General features: G+C 44.1%; 1 protein-coding gene across 1 annotated transcript; it reads left to right on the forward strand.

The window, feature by feature from the left end:
• The first annotated feature begins 777 nt into the window (after positions 1-777).
• Positions 778-24,461, forward strand: LOC133446248 (probable bifunctional dTTP/UTP pyrophosphatase/methyltransferase protein). The gene is made up of 15 exons (XM_061724241.1): positions 778-826; positions 4,963-5,065; positions 6,477-6,608; positions 7,648-7,695; positions 7,769-7,833; positions 8,232-8,296; positions 10,226-10,334; positions 10,597-10,804; positions 12,833-13,033; positions 13,894-14,056; positions 17,911-18,134; positions 18,224-18,356; positions 18,665-18,805; positions 19,461-19,583; positions 23,766-24,461. The coding sequence occupies exons 2-15, from the start codon at positions 4,973-4,975 to the stop codon at positions 23,981-23,983; spliced, it is 1,923 nt and encodes a 640-aa protein (XP_061580225.1). The 5' UTR covers positions 778-826; positions 4,963-4,972; the 3' UTR covers positions 23,984-24,461.

The following is a 24,461-nucleotide window of genomic DNA, read 5'->3' on the forward strand; positions in this document are numbered from 1 at the left end:
TTATGACTACTATTATAAGCTTGTAGAAACATATCAAAGGTGGATTCACCCGAATCCAGAGATGCCTTGTGAAAGTAGAGAAATTAAATCATTATTCGGGTTGTTATTGTCATTGTTATTGTGTTTAATAATGACTATCACAGAGGTTTATATTCTGACACTTCACAGTCTTTAAGTTTGTCTACACTAGAAAAAGCCACTCAAACTGCATCAAATGGCCCATTCTCCCCAAAGTCAAGGAAACTCATTTTAAATTGATCAATAAAATTTATCCGCTCAATTTTTGAGACAAAGATTAAAATCTGAAGTTGCCCCTGTGGTTTTTGTAATGAATATGTTTCTATTGTGTCCTGTCTCACAAACCTTTTGACGTGAAATAAGGAATTGGAAATCTTTAAAAATGAATTACATTCCAAAATTAGAAATCGCTAATATTATTTTTTACATAAATACAATTGCTAAATCAGTGTCTCTCTTGGTTAATGTCCTTCTCTTACTGGCTAAGTATCATATACTGTTGTAAGTGGAGAAAAATGAAGCCCTCTCTCCAATGTTTTTTAAATGATTTGAAGTGAAGTTTGTCTCTATAAAAAATATCAAGTCAAATAACTCAATATCAAAGTATCTTTTATTTTAAGTCTTTCTGAAATGTCGATGATATTTGCTTTAAAATGCCTTACTGTTTTCTTATTACTAGCAGCTTATATAAATGTGTTCAATAAAAGAAAAAAACATGTCGGTGTGTGCGTGGCTCCGCCCACTGCGTGCTACGTCATCACGCAGCGCGGTCACGTGGTCCCGGCGCCGTCAGCTGCTCAGCCGTCAGGTGAGAGACTCGACCAGAAATCACCAACTTTTATCATTTATGGCTGAATTTCGGAGTTTTGAGGCTCCGTTTGTCTGTCAGAAACAGCCGGGGGGAGAGCCGTCACATCGGCCTGCTGCTCGAACCTGTTTAATGCGGTTTTAAAGCTGTTTTTCTCGTTACGGTGGACTTTGTGTTGCAGGAGCTCAAATTCAGAAAAGATGTCCTGTTAAATGTTTTCCTTAAATGTTCAGGGTTCCTACGGGTGCTTGAAATCCTTGAAAGTGCTTGAATTTCAATGTTGTGTTTTCAAGGCCTGAAAAGTGCTTGAATTTTAGTTTAAGTGCTTGAAATTATAACAAAAATTGGGATCAGATTGTATAGTTTAGTTATTACAAGGAGAAATAAAATCAGTAAGATGAAACATAATACGATACAATGTACATCATTGTGATAAAAAGCTGAAAAAATAATTCTGAGTATATTATATTCCTGTAGATATTTTACCCTAGCGATTAAGGTGCTTGAAGATTTAGAAAATGACCCTTGAAAGTGCTTGAAAAGTGCAGGAATTTGACCTAGAAAAATGTGTAGGAACCCTGAAACTCAGAAACGTTGTCCCATTAAATGTTGTCCTTTTAAATGTTGTCCTGTCAAACCTCACATGTGTATAACACGTATATAATCACGGTTTCCGTTACATGAGGAGCTTCTGGTCCCAGCGGTGTTTTAGCAGCTGCTTGAATCTCCTGCAGCTGCTTTTAGGGGTTTAATGGTTTTAATGGTTTTAATGGAGACATCATGGTCACCTGCTGCAGCCCCGGTGTTCTGCGAATTTCTGCTCCCTGCCGAGAAATGCTACTTTGTGCTTCTGCACATGCGCACAGTCGATTTTCAAAGTTTGCATCATTTCTTGCACGATGTAAAATGGATAATATGGGATGTTAAGTATTTGATCCTTCAAAATACACGACCCATGACATGAATTCCATTACACTTTGTGAACATTATACGATAAAGAGAGAAAAACTATTCTATTATTATTATATTATTCTATTATTATTATTTGATATTCATTGTCATTGGCCTTTATTTAACCAGGCAGGTCATTAAGAACATTCTTATTTACAATAACGGCCTGGTAAGAGACAAGGACCACTTGGGGGGAAAGGAAGTGGTTTAGGGACTAAAACACAGTAAAATTGTAGCTCTACAAAAGGTAGAAAACTAGTGATGCACCGAAATGAAAATTTGTGGCCGAAACCGAAAATAATAATAAACACTTGGCCGAATACCGAACAATACCGAACATGGTTCTTCTCAGTTTTTCATTTATTTTGCCAATTTTTTCACCATTGCATAAATCAAATAAATGTGATTTAGGCATGCTTTTAAAAGAAAAAACATATTTTACAAAATTACAAGGTAGAAAACATTTGTTGAACATAAAAAACTGAACATTTTTTAATTTCCCAGCATTTCTTAAATATTCCAGCAGACATTATACCAGCAAAGAACAATAACTTAAAATAAATAAATTAGCTAAATACATTTTTTGGCCATCTTTGAGCTTACGTTGGGCTTAACTGACTGAACATTATAACATAGGCCTTAATACAATAAAAATGCATTAAAGCGCTCAGGGTTTTTTATCATTTCAAATGATAAATCAAACTTGTAGCTGAAAGACTTTGCAGATGTTTCCCCTCTAGATATTTGAGCAGAACATTCATGTCAAACAGCCATTCTTGTTTTATTCTTTGCCACTCTAAAATACTTCCACACTGCTGACATGTTTGCACCACTTCACTCCACGCTCTAACGTTTGATTTCCTCATCTAAACCTGTAATAGATTGATTTATGTTATTTTGGTTCCACCTGCTGGTGAATGTTGGTAAAATTCTTATGTGGTTAGTTTTTGGTTGGCCAACTATTTATGTTTGTTGTGCAACAGTTACGGAGCGGCCAGTCTATTTCCTTATATTACAACGCCGTTATTAATTCTTCGGTTTTTTTCCACCTTATTCCACCGAACACCGAAAGTGTTTTTTTTGCCATTTTCGGCCGAACAATTTCGGTTACCGAACAATCGGTGCATCACTATAGAAAACCATTAGGGAGCATTTTTTGGCAAAGCAGCAGAAATTGGCAGAACACCGGCTTGCTCTGGGTTCAGGACACGTCAGTGACGTCTAACCCGGTTCCCAGCAGGAGACCCCAGCAGGAGACCCGGGTTGCTCTGGGTTCAGCTCTCTCACCTCAGTAATGTCTAGGCCTGTGTTGAAAAAAACGATTTTCTAATTTCTAAGATAAGATATAAGATAAGATGAATCTTTATTGTCTCCCTTAGGAGAAATGTGTCTTGGACACGAGCGGCACAGGCGACAATCACACTCCAACAAACATAGAAACACAACCCCGAAGTCTTTACCCACATATACAATCAAACCACACTATAGTTAACACACATCAGTTCCCAGTTCCCAGAAAACCTATTACACAATTACACAATACCCCTGAGTGGAAGAGAAAATGATTGCACAGAGCCCGACTGAACTTATTGCACAAATGTCCACATTATTGCACTGACCTACACAAGAGAACCTACACATTATTGCACATTTCTTTCCTCACGTCACACTAGGGCTGGGCGATATGGACCAAAAGTCATATCTCGATATTTTCTAGCTGAATAGCGATACTCGATATATATATGGGCGGGCGATATATTGAGATTTTAATATATATCGATATACTTTCAAACGCGATATGGTACGAGACAATATCGTTTATATCGATTAAAAACAATATATATATATATTTTTTTTTTTTTTTTAAATGATTTTGATATAGCTTATTTTGTGACAAATTGACTTGAATGTTTTATTTGAGATTTGCACAAATGTTTTGTTATTTGCACAACTGTCAACCTCAGTGGAAAAGTCTGCCTGTTACTGTCTACATTGTATTAATTGCACAGTGTATTTTAATTAAATTGTTATGCAGGAAAGGGATATTTGTTTTATTTTATTCAATAAGCATTTTTATTCTATATATGCAGGCAGTTTATTTTTATCTCATTAGTTTTATACATGTTGATATTGTGCAGACCTCTGTTAATAAAGGAACCTGTGTGACATTTGGCACGAGGCTTTGTATTAAAACTGACTGTTTTTTTAAGGGTTTGCCTCAGAAAAAATGAAGCTAACAGAGATGCTAACAGAGATGCTAACAGAGATGCTAACAGAGAAGCTAACAGAGAAGCTAACAGAGATGCTAACAGAGATGTTTAAAATAGGTATTAGATGCCATAATAGGTCCCCTTTAAGAATTGGAATCGAATCGATTCTTGACATTTGAATGGATCCCCAGCCCTGGTAGTGTCTGACCCGGTTCCTGCAGGTGACCCGGCCAGGTGACCCGGCCATAGGGGTGGGTATTGGGAAGGACCTCACGATACGATACGCATCACAATACTTGAGCCACGATACGATACAAATTGCGATATACCGATTATGCGATATATCCCGATATATCGCAATATTCGACATAGTTCACCGAAAAATGTAAAAATGCATCACACATCTTAAAATCCAAGTTGTATAAATGTACATCAGATGATAGTGATAATTCATTGGACAGACTGAGTCAAAACAATGTAATTCAAACTTTCCATTTTAATTATGCAACATATTTGCATGAAAAAACACTGAAACACAATAAAAAGTGCAGTGTGCATTATTCTTAGATACAAAATACTCAAAATAAAATGCAGTGTCTCACCCACACTGAAATTGAAATCACAAAAATACAGTACAGCTACTTGCCCCTGACTTAAAATGACACAAATAAAATGCAGTGTCTCACCCACACTGAAATCACAAAATAAAGTGCAGCTAGGGCTGGGCAAAATATTGATACGGCAATATATCGCGATACATACATTGAATATCTATCGTATCGGGAGACTATGTATCGCGATATATTGCCGTATCAATATTTTTGCCCACCCCTACCCGGCCAGGTGACCCGGGTTTCCCCCTCAGTAATGTCTGACCCGGTCCCTGCAGGTGACCCGGGTTTCCCCCTCAGTAATGTCTGACCCGGTCCCTGCAGGTGAGCCGGGTTTCCCCCTCAGTAACTTGTTCTCCTGCAGGATCTCCATCATGGTGCTGCAGCCCGTCATCTCCAAGCTGGCAGGGAAGCTGGTGGTTCTGGCCAGTTCATCCCAGAGGAGGCTGGAGATCCTCCGCAACGCCGTACGTACTCTAGTACTAGTACTACTACTACTACTACTAGTACTAGTACTACTACTACTACTACTACTACTACTACTAGTACTAGTACTACTACTATCACTGCTACTACTACTACTACTACTACTACTACTACTACTACTACTATTACTACTACTACTACTATTACTATTACTACTATTACTATTACTGCTACTGCTACTAATACTACTACTACTACTACTACTATTACTACTATTACTACTACTATTACTACTATTACTACTACTACTACTAATACTACTACTACTACTACTAGTACTAGTACTACTACTATCACTACTACTACTATCACTGCTGCTACTACTCTACTCTAGTACTAGTAGCAGTGGCGAGTGGAGATTACAACACAACTATAAACTCTACTTGAACATAAATCTTTTTTGTGTTATTTTTATCACATATACTACTACATATTATTTTTTATATATTTTTTTATTTTCATTATTTTGTAATGAAACAACTGAATGTAGTTCTTCTGCCTCCATCGTCTCCTGTCTTGTGGTTGTGACTCCGTTTGTAGCGAGTCAGCGTTCACTGTCAGGGCTGTGACTTTGATTGACAGCTCATGAATCAATCAGATTGGATGAAGAATGACAGAAAACACGCTGATTGGCCACGGAGGAGAATCTTTGAGTAACCAATTAGAGACCAGCATGAAGTCACATGGAAGAAAAGTTTAAGAACATGCAATACACTCATTTGGCCATTTAAACCTATTTATTTCAGTCTGCACAAAAAGCAACTGAATAAACCCAGAATGGGATGGGAAGTATGAAAAATGCACAGATGTGATCATTACTTTTTATTACGTAATTTATGTGTACTGTGTCTATATATTTCCCTGTAATTTTAATGGGGGCGGCGCCCTAGCGCCCCCTAGTGACAAACCATCACTGACTAGTAGTACTACTATCACTGCTACTACTGCTACTACTATTACTATTACTACTACTGCTACTACTACTACTATTACTGCTACTACTACTAATACTATTACTACTACTACTACTATTACTACTATTACTGCTACTACTACTACTACTACTACTGCTACTACTACTACTATTACTACTATTACTGCTACTACTACTAATACTATTACTACTACTACTACTACTACTACTATTACTGCTACTACTACTAATACTACTACTACTACTACTATTACTACTATTACTGCTACTACTACTAATACTACTACTACTACTGCTACTACTACTATTACTACTACTACTACTACTACTACTACTACTACTGCTACTACTACTATTACTACTACTACTACTACTACTGCTACTACTACTATTACTACTACTACTACTACTACTGCTACTACTCCCACCACTGAAACAACGTTCTTTCCCGCTACCAGGGGTTGCGGTTTGAGGTGGTTCCGTCTTGGTTCCAGGAGACGCTGGACAAGCGTCTGTTCTCCACGCCGCAGGAGTACGCGGTGGAGACGGCCCGGCAGAAGGCCCTGGAGGTGGCCCGGAGGATGCCCTTCGTGAGTCCACACGCTAACCCGACCACTGCAGACGGCTGCTTTACTCCTATTATTTTACCCCTTTTCTCATCATTTATTATTGTTATTTAAGCCTACTCTTCAATTAAATACTTTTTGAAAACCGTGCAAAGTTATGGATAAGCCCTGAATGCAGGTATTGTGACGTAGAATTGTCAAATTGGTTTGATTCACTGTTCATGATTCATTGTACCGTATTTTCCGCACTATAAGGCGCACCTAAAAGCCTTTATTTTTCTCAGTGCGCCTTATATATGATCATTACGGTAATTTCTGTTCCTGTAGTCAGGGGGATTGTGGGTAATGTAGTCAGGGGCATTGTGGGTAATGTAGTCAGGGGGATTGTGGGTAATGTAGTCAGGGGGATTGTGGGTAATGTAGTTGGTGTCGCCAAAGTAACGGCGCTAAAAACGTCAGGAATCGTCACAGATTTTCAAGACGACAGCAGCGTCGCTGACTCACATAATGGAGACTTTGACGAGACGGAGCAAAGTTGGTTTTTATTTTGTTAATAAAGTTTGACATACAGTACTTTTCTTCTTGTTTTTTTTTTGCATTTGCTGTAGGATTTGTAGCATTTCCTGTAGCAGCTCCATCAAGTAGATACGGAACTCAACCCCAGCCACTATAGGACGGTATTTTACCAGATATTTAGTGCGTCTTATAATGCGGTGCGCCTTATATATGAAAGGTGTTTTTTAAAAGAGGCCATTATGGTGCGAAAAATACGGTAATCCTGTATTTGACCCGGTCTTTGTACGTTTTGACCGTATAGAAACGTAATTCTGGCCATTGTAAGAATGAGATGAACCTGCTGGATCTACTGCCCTTACTTTTGAACAACTTGTGCGTTCTATTATTTTACCTCTTTTCTTATCATTTTATTTCATTTTATTTGTTATTTACTGTTTAATTGTGTCTTTCCTCTCTTAATGTTGATGTAAAGCTCTTAGAATTACCTTGTGTTGAATTGTTCTACACATAAACGTGCCTTTACTGACCCGAGCCTTGATCTGCCCAGAAACACCTGAAGACGCCCGACATCGTGATCGGAGCCGACACCATCGTGGTAAGACCCGGAGCCGCCGGTCTCGGGGCCGAGCTGTTGTTCTGACTGACAGGTTTGTGGTTGTGATGTTCAGACGGTGGACGGGATGATCCTGGAGAAGCCGAAGAACAAGGACGACGCCTACCGGATGCTGTCCAGGTCGGTGAATCTCATGAACATGATACAACTAATAGCAAAAATAAAAAAAACATTGTATACACAAATCCAAATAAGAAATATGAAACAAACACAAAAAAAATTCACTTTTTTCAATATGCTCAAGCGTAGCAGGTATCACCCAAAATATGCATTATTATCAAAAAATATTATTTTAATGGAAACAATTATTTCATCACCGTAACATGAAAACCATTTTTCACATCAATTTTCATTGTGATTTTGTTTTAAAGCATTAAATTGAAGAAACAGTACAACCACAGTAGAAAGTGTCTGACACATTATTAAGGGATTAAACGTGTGCGTCTCAGAGAGACTAGAACAGAACACTGATGGTTCTGATGGTTGTGATAGTTCTGATGGTTCTGCTTGTCTTGCAGCCTGAGCGGGAAGGAGCACAGCGTCTTCACCGGCGTCGCCATCGTCGTCTGCTACGAGAAAGAAAGTAGGTCCTTCACGTTTCCTCCAGTCTGTTCCATCGTTACTGGAACACGAGCCGGGGCTTTAAACGGGCCTGGTCCCCTGGTACCCCGGTACCCTGGTACCCTGGTACCCCGGTACCCTGGTACCCCTGGTACCCCGGTACCCTGATACCCTGGTCCCCTGGTACGCTGGTCCCCTGGTACCCTGGTCCCCCTGGTCCCCTGGTACCCCTGGTCCCCTGGTCCCCCTGGTCCCCTGGTACCCCTGGTACCCCTGGTCCCCCTGGTCCCCTGGTACCCCTGGTACCCCTGGTCCCCTGGTACCCCTGGTACCCCTGGTCCCCTGGTCCCCCCGGTACTCTGGTACCCCTGGTCCCCTGTTCCCCTGGTACACCCTGGTCCCCCTGGTCCCCTGGTACCCCTGGTCCCCTGGTCCCCCTGGTCCCCTGGTACCCCTGGTACCCCTGGTTCCCCTGGTACCCTGGTCCCCCTGGTCCCCTGGTACCCCTGGTACCCCTGGTTCCCCTGGTACCCTGGTACCCCTGGTACCCCTGGTCCCCCTGGTCCCCTGGTCCCCCTGGTCCCCTGGTACCCCTGGTACCCCTGGTTCCCCTGGTACCCTGGTTCCCCTGGTACCCTGGTACCCCTGGTACCCCTGGTCCCCCTGGTACCCCTGGTACCCCTGGTACCCCTGGTCCCCCTGGTACCCCTGGTACCCCTGGTCCCCCTGGTACCCCTGGTACCCCTGGTTCCCCTGGTACCCTGGTACCCCTGGTACCCCTGGTCCCCCTGGTACCCCTGGTACCCCTGGTCCCCTGGTACCCCTGGTCCCCTGGTACCCCTGGTACCCCTGGTCCCCTGGTCCCCCCGGTACTCTGGTACCCCTGGTCCCCTGTTCCCCTGGTACACCCTGGTCCCCTGGTCCCCTGGTCCCCCTGGTCCCCTGGTCCCCTGGTTCCCCTGGTACCCCTGGTACCCCTGGTACCCCTGGTCCCCCTGGTCCCCTGGTACCCCTGGTACCCCTGGTTCCCCTGGTACCCCTGGTCCCCTGGTACCCCTGGTCCCCTGGTCCCCCCGGTACTCTGGTACCCCTGGTCCCCTGTTCCCCTGGTACACCCTGGTCCCCTGGTCCCCCTGGTCCCCTGGTACCCCTGGTCCCCTGGTCCCCCTGGTCCCCTGGTACCCCTGGTACCCCTGGTACCCCTGGTTCCCCTGGTACCCTGGTACCCCTGGTCCCCTGGTCCCCTGGTACCCTGGTACCCCGACTTTGACGAGAAGGAGCAAAGCTGGTTTTTATTTTGTTAATAAAGTTTGACATACGGTACTTTTCTTCTTGTTTTTTGTTTGCATTTGCTGTAGGATTTTGTAGCATTTCCTGTAGCAGCTCCATCAGGTAGAAACGTAACTCAACCCCAGACACTATAGGACGGTTTTTTACCAGATATTTAGTGTGCCTTATAGTGCGGAAAATACGGTAATTGATTTCTGATGGTTGTGATTACTGATAATTGATTTCTGATGATTGTGATTACTGATGGTTGTGATTACTGATGGTTGTGATTACTGATAATTGATTTCTGATGATTGTGATTACTGATGGTTGTGATTACTGATGGTTGTGATTACTGATAATTGATTTCTGATGATTGTGATTACTGATGGTTGTGATTACTGATGGTTGTGATTACTGATGATTGTGATTACTGATGGTTGTGATTACTGATGGTTGTGATTACTGATGGTTGTGATTATTGATGGTTGTGATTACTGATGATTGTGATTACTGATGATTGTGATTACTGATGGTTGTGATTACTGATGGTTGTGATTACTGATGATCGTCAGCGGGTCATTGAGGTCATTGAGGTCTGTCAGGACGCATCAGGACATGCAGGACAGGCTGTTGAATGATTAATGTTTCCACTGAAAGAAGGCTGACCTTTGACCCCCAGATGACGAGGTGGACTACCAGCTGATAGACTTCTACGAAGAGACCAGGGTGAAGTTTTCCGACCTGTCGGAGGAGCTGCTGTGGGAGTACATCAACAGTGGAGAGCCCATGTGAGTGGGAGCCTGGCCGTCCTCGTTATTGATCGCTCTGTTTAACTTTACCCAGCAGTCGATCAATAAAACGGCTGTCTGGACTTTGGGTTTTGTTCCGTGTTTGTCTGCGGCGGAACGCCAACGCGGTCAAACGTTAGCTCATCCAGGACCGTGTGTGTGTGTGTGTGTGTGTGTGTGTGTGTGTGTGTGTGTGTGTGTGTGTGTGTGTGTGTGTGTGTGTGTGTGTGTGTGTGTGTGTGTGTGTGTGTGTGTGTATCAGGGACAAGGCCGGCGGGTATGGGATCCAGGCTCTGGGTGGGATGCTGGTTGAATCCGTCCACGGAGATTTCCACAACGTGGTTGGATTCCCCCTCAACCACTTCTGCAGGCAGCTGGACGTCCTCTACAACCACGTGTCCCCCGTGGGGACACCCGAGGGGACCAACACCCCCTTCCAGAGCAGCCCGGCGGCCGGCCCAGTTCACAGGGTTCGTCTGACTCACCTGTAGCACAACACGCCTCAGCTGTTAGTTCATCTTTATTTCGGTCAATTATACAAATACATACAAATCAATAAGCAAGATAATAAACATTTACAGGTTTTTCTTTGGTCAACATGGTGATTATTTTGACCGAAAAGGTCACGGTCCTCATTTATAAAAGAGTGCGTAGGATTCATACTAAAAGTAAACGTAAACCCAAAAGCCGAAAATGGCTGGCGCAAAAAAAAGTCTGGATTTATAAAACCGTGTGCACGCACACTTGCACGCAATGTTCATTTTATAAATCACAGTCCAACTGGAAGGCTGCGCAGCTGAATCCGCCTCATATCCCGCCCTCTACACGCCCACTTCATACCATAAATGGGCAATGCAAAGTAGTTGATGACTGTTTTTGCATATGAATGGGCCTGCTGAGCATGCGCAGTGGCTTCTTGAAGCCTGTTACTCTGCACGTCAGGATGAATGAGACGTGTCGAGCCACCGTGCCACTAAATTTCACGGAGACTGAGAAGGAGATGTTGTGGATGAGATGGAGGACAGGAAAATTACATTATTTGGTGGTCACAGTAAAAGTAGAAAAAGTATATACCGTATTTTCTGGACTATAAGCCGCACCTGTATATAAGCCGCATCCGCTCTATTTTTAAAAAAATAATTAAAAAAAGACATACAAGCCGCACCTGTATATAAGCTGCATCTGCTCTATTTAAAAAAAAAAAAAAAAAAAAGCTATGCAAGCCGCAGATATTTCTGTAGTTAGATTAGATATTTACTACATGTACAGAAGGATTTTGAACTGTAAATGATGTACATGTTTGTACCTAAATAGATCTTTCCTAACAGTGTCTTTTAACACGGCAGCAACTTTGCTGATTAAAACGGGACAGAACCAAGAGAAAATAACCGCTATTTATTTATCTGTTTATCTGTTTGAAATCTGCTTCTACTTCTATCTGCTAAAGAAGAAGTAGCGTATTCTTCTTTGCATTTATTTTGTCTTAGTTTTGATTCTAATTCCGGTTAGAGCACCCCGAGCGGTGGAAGAAAAATCCACAGAATAGCCGCACCTTTGTATAAGCTGCATGGTTCAAAACCTAAGAAAAAAGTAGCGGCTTATAGTCCAGAAAATACGGTAGATACGGTCCGTAGAGTGGCCCGACACTCATTTGTTCTGTCCTCAGTCACTCTACGGTTGTCGTGGTGGGTGACGAGAAGGTTCCCGCGCAGCAGCAGCAGCAGCAGCAGCAGCAGCAGCAGCAGCAGCAGCAGCAGCAGCAGCAGCAGCAGCAGCAGCAGCAGCAGCAGCAGCAGCAGCAGCAGCAGCAGCGCTTCACACACAGAAGGACACGATCAGCGCTATTTTATTATAAGTCTGATATGTGATGACATTATTAAAAGTATGACATGAATCTGGCTTCATTTCACCACCTCACAGCCTGCGTTGCCAGTTCCCCATATCTTAAGTAAATTCCTACGGGAGGGTCAGGGTTGGCGTAGGGATACGCACATTTTTCGGTTAGTTTTTTCTTTTTAAATCCCAACCTTTGCGTAGAAGGTGGCTTGCACATCTTTCAAGCCCTGTTTTGTGCGCAAGCGAGCTTTATAAATGAGGCCCCTGGGCTTGAAGCATAAAGCTGATCTTACTGACCTGACCCCCCCCCCCACCACCTCTGGCCCCCTCAGGGTCTGTTTGTTTGTATGTTTATTTGTAAGGATCCCCATTAATCATTATCTTAAAGCAAAAAAACATACATGAAAACATTCCAATATCCAGTAAAACATCATCTAGTCCATGAAAATCAGATCAGAAATACACCTTACCCTGTCCAGTATGTATTTGTATAAGTGTATGTGTTTGGTATCCTATACATATGATATTCCAATGTGTTTCTTAATTAGCTTTTTGAATATTTATTTATGTGTTAATTTAGTCATAGAGTGATAAAGAATTCCATGATTTCTTGGAAATCATTGGAATTCATTGGAGCTTCTCAGATCAGTGATGTCTTACAGATAAAGAAGTCGGGTGGAGACTCTGAGTCGACCTCAGTGTTCAACGGCCTGCCGACGCCTGATGCCGGTGAGACGGCGACGTCACCGCTGGTCAAACACAGAGAACGCGTGACCGAGACGACCGCGACGCACGGAGACGGTGGAGCTGCAGGAGACTTGAAGAGAATATGTGAGCTGATCGATGGATTCAAGGCCTCAAAGGTGACTGGTCCCTGGCGACGGTGGAGAGACGGTGGTGGACGGGCTGATCGCGGTCGGCTGATCGCGGTCGGCTGATCGCGGTCGGCTGATTGTGGTCGGCTGATCGCGGTCGGCCGATCGCGGTCGGCTGATCACAGTCTACTACAGTCACTTTTCTCCGACAGCTTTTCTTTCTTTTTGAAACTTTCTGTAAATGACTCTATTGACCTTGTAATTAACCTGATAGTTACCATGTTTTACCTGGTAGTTGGCAGGTACTTACCTTGTAGTTACTTGCCCAGTAATTCTATTTCCTAAGTATTTACCCAATAAGTACAGACATTTTTACCTGGCTTTTACTCAGTAATTAAAGTGAAACTGGACTGTAAAAGAAAGCGTGTGTTGTTTCCATAATATTACCTGGTACTTCCTCATTAAGTACAGAAATAATTACCTGATATTTACCCATTAATTGAAGTGAAACTGGACTGTAAAAGAAAGCGTGTGTTGTTTCCAAACGATTTAATAATTAATATATATATTAAAAACGTTAATAACCAAGTATGTCCCGATACCTTTTTGGCCGATACCGATGTTTTGAAATGACGTGATCGAGTCTGATCATCGGGCATTGGGTCTTCTGTATCTGGAATGAATGTATTCTTGAGTCTATAAGGTAACAATAATGTAATAATAAGATAACCTTGTTTGAATTGTAAAATGGGTTTGGCTAAATACAATCTTTGACTCAAACCATGGACAATTCTGACTAAAATAAGACTAAAATGCTCAGACTTTTAGTCGACTGAAACTTGACACGACTAATAGGAGAATGAAGGTGACTAAAACTAAACTGATGTTTCCCCCCGTCTCTCCTCCAGGCTCTGTTCTCGGCCTCCAGCTTGGGCGTGTTCGACCTTCTCTCCAGAACTCCTGGCCTGGATGCAGCGCAGGTGGCCCACGACATCAGCGCCTCCGTTAGAGGGACGGAGCGGCTGCTGGAGGCCTGTGTGTCTCTGGGGCTGCTGGAGGTGGGAGAGAGAGGTGGGTGCAGGCTCCGCCCCCTCGCCATTGTGCCGTGCAGGCTCCCCCCTCGCCGTGCAGGCTCCGCCCCCCCCCACTGTGGCGCCGTGCTGGGGTCCCAGCAGCCCTCACTGGCCACGGTTAAATGTTTTTTTTTTTTAAATTCAAGATCTTTTTATTGAAATTTTCACAAAGTAAAAAAGGTGAAATGCTGAATGTCAATTACAAATATTTTGAGTAGGCATGGGCATGTTAATCATAGCATACACCAGTGTACAAAATATAAAAAACAATTAAACAGTATGAAAAAATATAAAATAGTAACAAAAACAGACTTCAGACCAAACTAATCCCTCCCATGTCACTGCCAGATTACTAATCACAATATGAGGTCACTCTAACATCAAAAGCCTGCACTAGGAATACAAAAGAAATATGAAGTATAGTTCACAGGGTCTGGAATGCTTCTAGAAAGGGTCCCCACACTTTCTGGAACTTATTTGATTGCTGAAGCGAGTATCTAATTTTCTCCAGTTTTAAGCAGGACATGATGTCTTCCAGCCATTGTGCACGAGTAGGAGGGAAGGGATCCTTCCACCTGAACAGAATTGCCCGACGAGCCAAAAGGGAGGCAAAAGACAAAGTGTGCCCCTGTGCAGTGGTTAACTTCCTTCCTCCCTCCATGACCCCAAACAGGGCAGTCAGTGGGTTTGGTTCTAATCTGATTTTAAGCACCAGAGAGAGAGTATGAAATACTTCCATCCAGTATTTGTTTAGACATGGGCAGGACCAGTACATGTGGATGAGAGAGGCTTCTGCTACTTTACATCTTACACAGTATGGACTAATATCTGGGTACATGGAGGATAACTTTGCCTTGGAAATATGAGCCCTGTGTACCACTTTAAACTGAATTAAGCAGTGACGTGCGCACAGGGAGGTTGTATTAACCAGTTTGAGTATGGACTCCCAGGTATCCTCTGATAAGGGAAGCCCTAAGTCCTGCTCCCATGCTGCTTTGAGTTTATCTGTAGGGGCACTCCTAAGATCCAGCAACATGCCATAGAAAGACGAAATGAGCCCCTTTTTGAATGGGTCTGTGGCAAGAACTTTGTCAACTGTGGTCAAGCCTATCGATGCACCAGGGCTGGGTGTCTGGGAAAGAACAAAATGTCTAGCCTGAAGATACCTAAAGAAATGTGATTTTGGAAGGCTGAATTTACTACTTAACTGCTCAAAAGATGCTGCGGTGCCGTCTATGAACATATCTCTAAAACGATTCATACCCCTCCTGTGCCATTCCTGGAAGGTGGGGTCCTCAAGGGATGGTTTGAAAAAGTGATTTGATGCAATGGGGCTAAGAAGAGAGAAGCTGTAAAAGCCAAAAAACTTCCTAAATTGGGCCCAAATTCTAAGGGAATGTTTAACCACTGGGTTTTTGATTGATTTAAGTGAAGGAAGTGGAAGTGAGGAGCCGAGTAGGGCAGGAATTGACAGGTCATCAGTTGGATGTAACTCCATCGCCACCCAGTCAGGGCGGTCAGCGCCGTTGCAGTAGAAGGACCAGAATACAAGGCAGCGCAGGTTAGCAGCCCAATAATAATAACGAAAGTTTGGGAGGGCCAGACCACCTGCAGACTTAATTTTTTGAAGGTGAGTCTTGTTCAAACGTGGCCGTTTACCCCGCCATAGGTATGAAGATATAACTGAGTCAAGGGACTGAAAAAAAGAACCAGGAATAAAGAGTGGTAAGGTGGTAAAAGGTACAAAAATTTAGGTAAAATGGTCATTTTAACTGAATTGATGCGACCCACAAGAGACATTGACAGGGGTGACCATTGTGTAAGGATTTGTTTGGTCTCATTTAACAATGAGATAAGATTCTCTTGGAGCAGGTCTTTGTGTTTCCTTGTCACAGATATGCCTAAATAGGAGAATTTGTCATTTACGATTTTAAAGGGAAAATTGGAAAGGTCTAAAGCATGCGATTCGAGATTGGTAGGGAAAAGCTCACTTTTGCTGAGATTCAGTTTATAGCCTGAGAGTTTCCCAAACTGACTGAGAAGTGACAGCGCAGGGGGTAATGAGGCCAGAGGGTGAGAGATGAAAAGCAAGAGGTCATCGGCATAAAGCGAGACCTTATGTTCCCTGCCACCTCTCCAGATACCGGACACATCCTCACAAGATCGGAGCGCTGTGGCAAGCGGCTCGATAGCCATGTCAAAAAGCATGGGACTAAGGGGGCACCCCTGACGGGTTCCACGATGCAGATTAAATGGTTTTGACCGTTGAGAGTTAGTACGAATTGAGGCTGTTGGGTACAAATAGAGAAGTTTAATCCACAGAGCAAAGTTCGGACCAAAACCAAACCTGTCCAGCACAGCAAAGAGATAATCCCATTTGACGCGGTCGAATGCTTTCTCCGCATCCAGAGAGACAACGCATTCAGGGATAGCCTCAGAGGCAGTAAATTATGTTTTTTAATTCAGAATTAATTATTCTGAATTAAATAATTCAGAATTAAACTATTTTCCTTGGAGTTTACATGGAAATAGTAATTCCAAATCAAGGTTTCCATGGAAAACACGTTTGATGGGCTTTCTCCAATTCCTCTACAGGGGGGCGGACCAAAAGAAAAACAAACTTAGCCGCTACAACTTTGAAAAGCTCACAATTTTGATGTTTCCTGCCATCTGTTCTTTTAATTATTTCCAGATCCTCCAATCTATTTATTAAATACATGGTCTCTGCTCTTGACCAGCGTTTACTGCGTGCTGCCATCTTGAAACTTTGTTTGGAAAACCAGCCCAGCGGAATATAAGATCATGGAGACAGACGGGCGAGGGAACAAGCAGAAAGAAAGACCGGGAATGAGGAGGAGGAATGAGTGTAAACATGATCGCGGAATTATTTTATTCGGATTTGAAATCGGAATAAACCAGTCACTAACTTCGGAATTAAGGCCCCGTTTCCACGGAGCAAAAACTGTGGTGTTTTCATGCGTTTTGTTCGTTCGTTTACACGAAAACGAAGCTCAAAGTCTCCAAAAACCATCATTTTTGAAAACTCCGGCCAAAGTGTAGATTTTTCAAACCTCCGTCTTCACGTTTGCTTGTAAACGGAGAGAAACGGACATTTAGGCTTCAGAACGTCACATTATGAGACAGAAACGTCACCAGCGTCATGAGTGACACCTGTGGTTACAATTAGTTTGTAACCGTCAATATTTTCTTGTATTTTACCTGTTTTATATTCTAACGTCACACTTAAAAGTAACTCCACTTCTCTGTCACTCCAAACCAAAGACTCTGGTTCATCTTGGAAGTAACTGGAAGTTACTCGTGTCATTTGTTGATGTTTTTTTCCAGGATTCTGATTGGCTAGCATGACTTTATCTTCTCGTTACACTGCCCCCTGTAGGTTTGGCTGCTCATAGCACCTTAACAGCTATTTATGCAGGTTCGTGTAAATGATGGTATTTTTCAAAACGTAGAGGGGGAAACTTCCGTTTTTGAGAAATTTTGAGAAAAAAGATGAAATGTCGTGAAAAAAGTAAGAAGTAAAGAGTAAAAGTAAGAAATTTTGAGAAAAAAGTCGAGAAAAAGACGAAATGTCGAGAAGTAACTCCACTTCTCACCTTAACAGCTATTTATGCAGGTTCCTGGAAATTATGGTATTTTTCAAAACGTAGAGGGGGAAATATCAGTTTTTGTAAATACCCGGCTATGTGGAAACGTGGCCTAAGTTTAATTCGGAATTACGTGTTTACATGGTAATTGTTAGTCATTTTAAATTGGATTTAATTTTAATTTTGAATTAAAGAGGAATTAAACTTCCCATGTAAACGCCCTGATTGTTCTGCTGTGTGTCCTCAGGCTCCGGTCCCCGGTACCAGAACTCCCCCCTGGCCCTCCGGTTCCTGTGCTCCGACTCCCCCTGGTGTCTGCAGGGATACCTGCAGCGCTGCGACCAGATGCTGTGGCCGCTCTTCAGCCGGCTGGAGGCCGCCGTGGTGGAGGGCCGGCCCCAGCGCCAGGGGGCCCCCGGGGCGACCAGCGGGGCGGCCGGAGGACCCCAGGACCCCCGGACCCCCCCCCAGGTCAGCTGCTCTCACACTCAGGACTTCAGGTTCAGGACCGGAACGCTGCTGCAGGAGGAAAAGCTTTACCTCGTTTGTTCCTCTTCCAGGACGCGGCCCGGACCAGCCGAGACGCCCGGCTCAGGTTCATGAACGCCATGGACAGCTACGCTAAGGTGGCCGCGGTCGCCGTGGCGACGGCCTTCGACCTCTCCAGCTTCAAAACAGCCTGTGACCTCGGAGGTGAGAGCAGAAACTCTCTGGGATTTTAGTTATTTAAAGGGACCTATTATGGATCTAATACCTATTTTAAACAGGCCTTGAATGTCTTAAAAACAAGCTTTTGATGGTTTTGCTAAATAAATTAGAAATGCAGCCTCTAAACCATGTCTTTATCTTCCCATTCCCTACACTGCAGAATCTGGTTGTTTCCTCCTTCTCTGAGTTGCTGAGGGGAGACCACTTTATAAATGTTAAAGAAGAGAAAACCTGGTTTTCATAATAGGTCCCCTTTAAATAAAAATCGTGCTCCACGTCTCTCTTTTACCCAGGATGCACCGGGGCGCTGGCCCGTGAGCTCACCAAGGCCCATCCTGGAATGTCGGTGCTGGTGTTTGACCTGCCGGCCGTCGTGGAGCTGAGTGACGGCTTCCATCAGCAGAGCTCCGGCAGCAGGGTGACCTTCATGGCAGGTGAGGAGCCTGGAGAATCCTGGAGAATCCTGGAGGAGCCTGGAGAATCCTGGAGAATCCTGGAGGAACCGGGAGAATCCTGGAGGAGCCTGGATGATTCCAGGATGATTCCCGGACGATTCTAGGATGATTCCAGGATGGTTCCAGGATGATTCCAGGATGATTCCAGGATGAACCTCGATTATTCCAGGATGGTTCCAGGTGATTCCTGAATGATTCCAGGATTAACCTGGATGATTCCAGGATGGTTCCAGGATGAACCTTGATTATTCCAGGATGGTTCCAGGTGATTCCTGGATGATTCCAGGATTAACCTGGATGATTCCAGGATTAACCTGGATGATTCCAGGATGGTTCCAGGATGAACCTCGATTATTCCAGGATGGTTCCAGGATGAACCTCGATTATTCCAGGATGGTTCCAGATGATTCCTGGATGATTCCAGGATGGTTCCAGATGATTACTGGATGATTCCAGGATGATTCCGTATCCCTCTGGTCACCGTGTCTCTCTCGTCTCTGTCTCCAGGAGATTTCCTCCAGGACAGGGTTAGGGTTAGGATGATTCCAGGATGATTCCAGGATGATTCCAGGATGATTCCAGGATGATTCCAGGATGATTCCAGGATGATTCCAGGTCTCTCTTGTCTCTCCAGGGGATTTCCTCCAGGACTCCCTCCCTCAGGCTGATCTCTTCATCCTGGCCAGAATCCTGCACGACCTGCCGGAGGAGAAACTGCAGCTGCTGCTGGGGAGAGTAGCAGCCGCCTGCAGGCCAGGTAATCACATTACTACAGGACCTGTAATCAGATTACTGCAGCCAGGTAATCACATTACTGCAGCTGCTGCTGGGGAGAGTAGCAGCCGCCTGCAGGCCAGGTAATCAGATTACTGCAGGACCTGTAATCGGATTACTGCAGCCAGGTAATCAGAGTACTGCAGCTGCTGCTGGGGAGAGTAGCAGCCGCCTGCAGACCAGGTAATCACATTACTGCTGGGGAGAGTAGCAGCCGCCTGCAGGCCAGGTAATCAGATTACTCAGGCCAGGTAATCAGAGTACTGCAGCTGCTGCTGGGGAGAGTAGCAGCCGCCTGCAGGCCAGGTAATCAGATTACTGCTAGGCCAGACTGGGGAGTCGGGGGCGTCAGCAGCACACGGCAGACATCCACGTATGCAGGTGGAAGCAGCAACGGGATGACCAGGGGTGGGGGAGGGGCCGCAGGCCAGAACGCAGCTCCTGAGGCTCCGGCCTGCAAACATACACAAAAGAGAAAAAAGGGGGTCCGGCACAAGAAACTACAGGAACGATGGACAAAAACGATAGCTATGAGATATTTATAATAAATAAAAATGGAAATGGAGAAGAGAGGAAGAGAAGAGAGAGGAGAAGAAGGGTGAGAGGCACCGCCCAGCGGATCATGTCGGTGCCCCCTGCAGCATAGGCCTATAGCAGCATATCTACCACCAAGCTATATTTGAGAATAACTATTATTGTCTTGTTCTATAGCTGCAACTATGACTACTGACTCTAACACACTAGAGTTTACACTACCTAGAGATTTACCAACACCAGCTAGAGGTTTACTAAACACTAACTATAGGCTTTACTAAACAGAAAGGTTTTAAGTTTAGTTTTAAAGGTGGAGGTGGTGTCAGCCTCCTTAACCCAGATTGGAAGTTGGTTCCATAGTAATGGTGCCTGGTAGCAGAACGCCCGCCCTCCAAATCTACATTTAGATACTCTAGGAACTACGAGTAAACCTGCACCCTGGGAGCGGAGAGCTCTGCCAGGAACATAAGGCACTATCAGGTCTTGTAAATACTGCGGAGCTAAGCCGTTTTGGGCTTTATATTCAAGTAATACATTTTTTTTTTCAGATTACTGCAGGCCAGGTAATCAGATTACTGCAGGCCAGGTAATCAGATTACTCTAGGACAGGTAATCAGATTACTGCAGGACAGGTACCGTATTGTCCCGAATATAAGACGACCCCCTCTTTTTCAAGACTCAAATTTGAAAAAATACTTTTTTAACACCAAATTAAATTTTTATACAGAAAATAATTACAGTACATCTGAAACAAATGATTATAACAATATATTTGAGAGAAAAAGCATGTTATTTTGCCTCATTCAAATCATGATCTTGAAGTTTGCATCATAACTTCTTCGACCCACTTTTCTCCAGATTGTCACTACGTTTCACCATTTTCTGTTATCTCTTCTGTTATTTCCTTGTCTTTTCTTTCTTACCGCTATTTTTTATTTTTCTTCTTCATGCTACTGCTATTTTTATTTTTCTTCTTCGTGACAGGGGTTTGCTTTGCCCTGGGAAGTTAAGTTCAGCATTCGCTTTAAAGATATCTGGCGCCATCTAGCGTTGTGAATGAGTACGTCTAGACCCGTGATTCCCAACCCCCGGTCCCCGGACCGGTACCGGTCCGTAGAGCCGTTACTACCGGGCCGTGGAATGGCTTGTGTTCCGATCATAATTAGGGCTGCAATGATTCGCCGACGTTGTCGACAAAAAAGCGATAATCAAAATTGTCACCAGACGTTTTTTTCCCAATGGAGTGAGGCATCTCACTTCACTTCACCTCATACAATCTCTGCCGAGAGCAGCGCTGCACGACAGGGTCTCAGCAGCTTTTCTTTTTTTTGCGTGTCAGAGCAGTTGCGGGTAACAAAACTTGGCACTGGGGGTTCTAGGATTTTTCTGAAACAGGGGCCATTATGGGGCCAAATGTAACCTTCACGGGCCAACAGTATTAAGCCCCTTTCCGCCGCCGCCGGCTTTCCCATTCATTGTGTATGTGCTGCCGCAGCGCAAGAGTGGACCGCTCTGCTGGCGAGCTTGGCGGCGCGCGAGAGGCCACCTGCCACGGGCGTTTCACCTGCCTGCGTCTGAATTGAACATTTTTTAATTTCATCGCGCTGTGAGGGCATCTCGGTGCGACCAATAGGAGAGAAGGTGGTTGTGATCCTGCTGAGGACCCACTTCCCAACAGGCTGTCAAACTGCTCCCTGTTCAATCTGAAGTAGACCTGGTCATCATGGAGCTGTAGCTCCAACGAGCCTGGATTCCCCCAAATCTTCTCAAGTCTTCTCATGAGGATTTCATGGACCCTCCTTGCTGCTGCTGCTCGTCTCCTCCTCAGAAGAACTAAAGCCAGCATCCCCCCTGAAATAAAAACGGTCCAAATCATCCCCCCTGAAATAAAAATGGTCCAAATCATCCCCCCCTGAAATAAAAACGGTCCAAATCATCCCCCCCCTGAAATAAAAACGGTCCAAATCATCCCCCCCTGAAATAAAAACGGTCAGAATCATCCCCCCCCGAAATAAAAACGGTCAGAATCATCCCCCGTGAAATAAAAAAAGTCCAAATCATCCCCCCTGTAAAACTGCCATCCCTCCTTTCCATCCCTTATGTCATTTCATCAATGAATGTGGTTTTACTGCTATTTCAACATTTGGAGTCATCACCAGAAAAATAACACCAGAAAAATAACTCATTTGACAATTTTCACCTGTTTCAAGTCAATTTTCACTTGAAATAAGTAGGGAAATCTGCCAGTGGAACAAGATTTATCTTCTTATTACAAGCAAAAAAATCTCAGATTTTTCTACTTATTTCAAGTGAAAATCTTTGAAAAAAAATTGTTGTTTTTTATTTACTTTTTGTATGAACAGCAGCAAAGTTGAATAAAATATCTATTTTTCATTGAAGTACCCATCTTTCTCGTGTTTATTATCATTTGCCACATAATTAAACCAACCTCATACTAAATTTAAGAAAACAATTTTTGCATTTTTTTGTCATATAATTTAATCCAAAACTTGTATAAATCGAAATGTGTTTCTTTGAGTGGCAGCCCTGTCATGGCTTGGCGGACAATAAGTTCTGGTACCCGACCAGACTGAACAGTGCCATGCACAGGTGCTGTATGCAGGTTAGGTTCAGTCAGCTGCAGAGATGAGCGGACCTCAGCAAACCTCCATGAGCCATTTCTTTACTGGTTGTTCGAGTAAAAGAAATGGTGATGAACAAGTAGAAAATCCTACCAAAAAGAAAAGCAAAAGCTTTAATCGCAAGTACGACATTATGTATATAAAATACGGATTTGTTGCAACGGGCGATTTGGAGGCGCCAAACCCACTATGTATTTTATGTGGAGAAACGCTCGCCAACGAAGCAATGAACCCATCCAAGCTTCAAAGACACTTAAATACAAAACATCCTTCTCTCAAAGACAAACCAGTGGATTTTTTCGAAAGGAAAAAACGTGAGTTACATTTGCAGAAGCAAGTTTTAAAGGCCACAACATCAGCTAACGTCGCTGATGATAGCCTGCATTTTAAAATGCATAGTTTTTTTCTAAAATGTTTATTAAAATTGACATAAATTGTCAACCGGTCCCTGAGCTTTTTGTTTATACTTCTGCTGGTCCTTGGCTCAAAAAAGGTTGGGAACCCCTGGTCTAGACCCCCGAATGTAAGACGACGCCCACTTTTTCAGTCTTATTTCAATGCAAAAAACCCCGTTTTATATTCGGGCCAATACGGTAATAAGATGCAGACTGCAGAGTGTGGTGTATTTGTCTCCAGGTAATCAGATTACTGCAGAGTGTGGTGTATTTGTCTCCAGGTAATCAGATTACTGCAGAGTGTGGTGTATTTGTCTCCAGGTAATCAGATTACTGCAGAGTGTGGTGTATTTGTCTCCAGGTAATCAGATTACTGCAGAGTGTGGTGTGTTTGTGTCCAGGTAATCAGATTACTACAGAGTGTGGTGTGTTTGTCTCCAGGTAATCAGATTACTGCAGAGTGTGGTGTATTTGTCTCCAGGTAATCAGATTACTGCAGAGTGTGGTGTATTTGTCTCCAGGTAATCAGATTACTGCAGAGTGTGGTGTATTTGTCTCCAGGTAATCAGATTACTGTGGTGTGTTTGTCTCCAGGGGGGGGTCTCCTGCTCAGCGAGGTGTTCCTGGACCCGGACCGGTCCGGTCCCCCCACCGGGCTGCTGCAGGCGCTCAGCATGTCTGAGGGGAGGCAGCGCAGCGCCGCCGAGTACCGCCGGCTGCTAGCGCCGCACGGCTTCACCTGCACACACACCGCACACACACACGGCCTGCTGGACGCCATGCTGCTCACCAAGACCCCCGGGACCAGCTAGGGGGCACTACGGCGGCGGCACGGCGGCGGCGTTGCCACGACTACGGAACAGCTGTCTGTGGAGACCTGCTGGATGGATCCCCAACTCCGGACTCTGGTTCCTAGTGACTGGTTACCAGTTACCTGGTTATACAGGTTCCTGGTACTGGTGGCTGGTTCCTGGTTCCTGTTACTGGTTACTAGTTACCTGGTTATACAGGTTCCTGGTACTGGTTACCTGGTTACCTGGTTAATGGTTCCTGGATCTGGTGACTGGTTACTTGTGACTAGTGGCTAGTTCCTGTTCCCGATTACCTGGTTCCTGGATCCTGTTACTGGCGACTGGTTACCTAGTTACCGTTTCCTGGTAACTTGTTTTCTGGTTCCTAGTTCCTAGTTCCTGGTTTCTGGTTTCTGGTTTCTGGTTCCTAGTTCCTGGTTCCTGTTCCCTGTCCTGCATCCGTCTGCTCTTGTATCCATTAAAATGTCTCCTCCTGCCA

This window comes from Cololabis saira, chromosome 6 (genome assembly GCF_033807715.1).
Source record: "Cololabis saira isolate AMF1-May2022 chromosome 6, fColSai1.1, whole genome shotgun sequence".
Classification (NCBI taxonomy): Eukaryota; Metazoa; Chordata; class Actinopteri; order Beloniformes; family Belonidae; genus Cololabis; species Cololabis saira.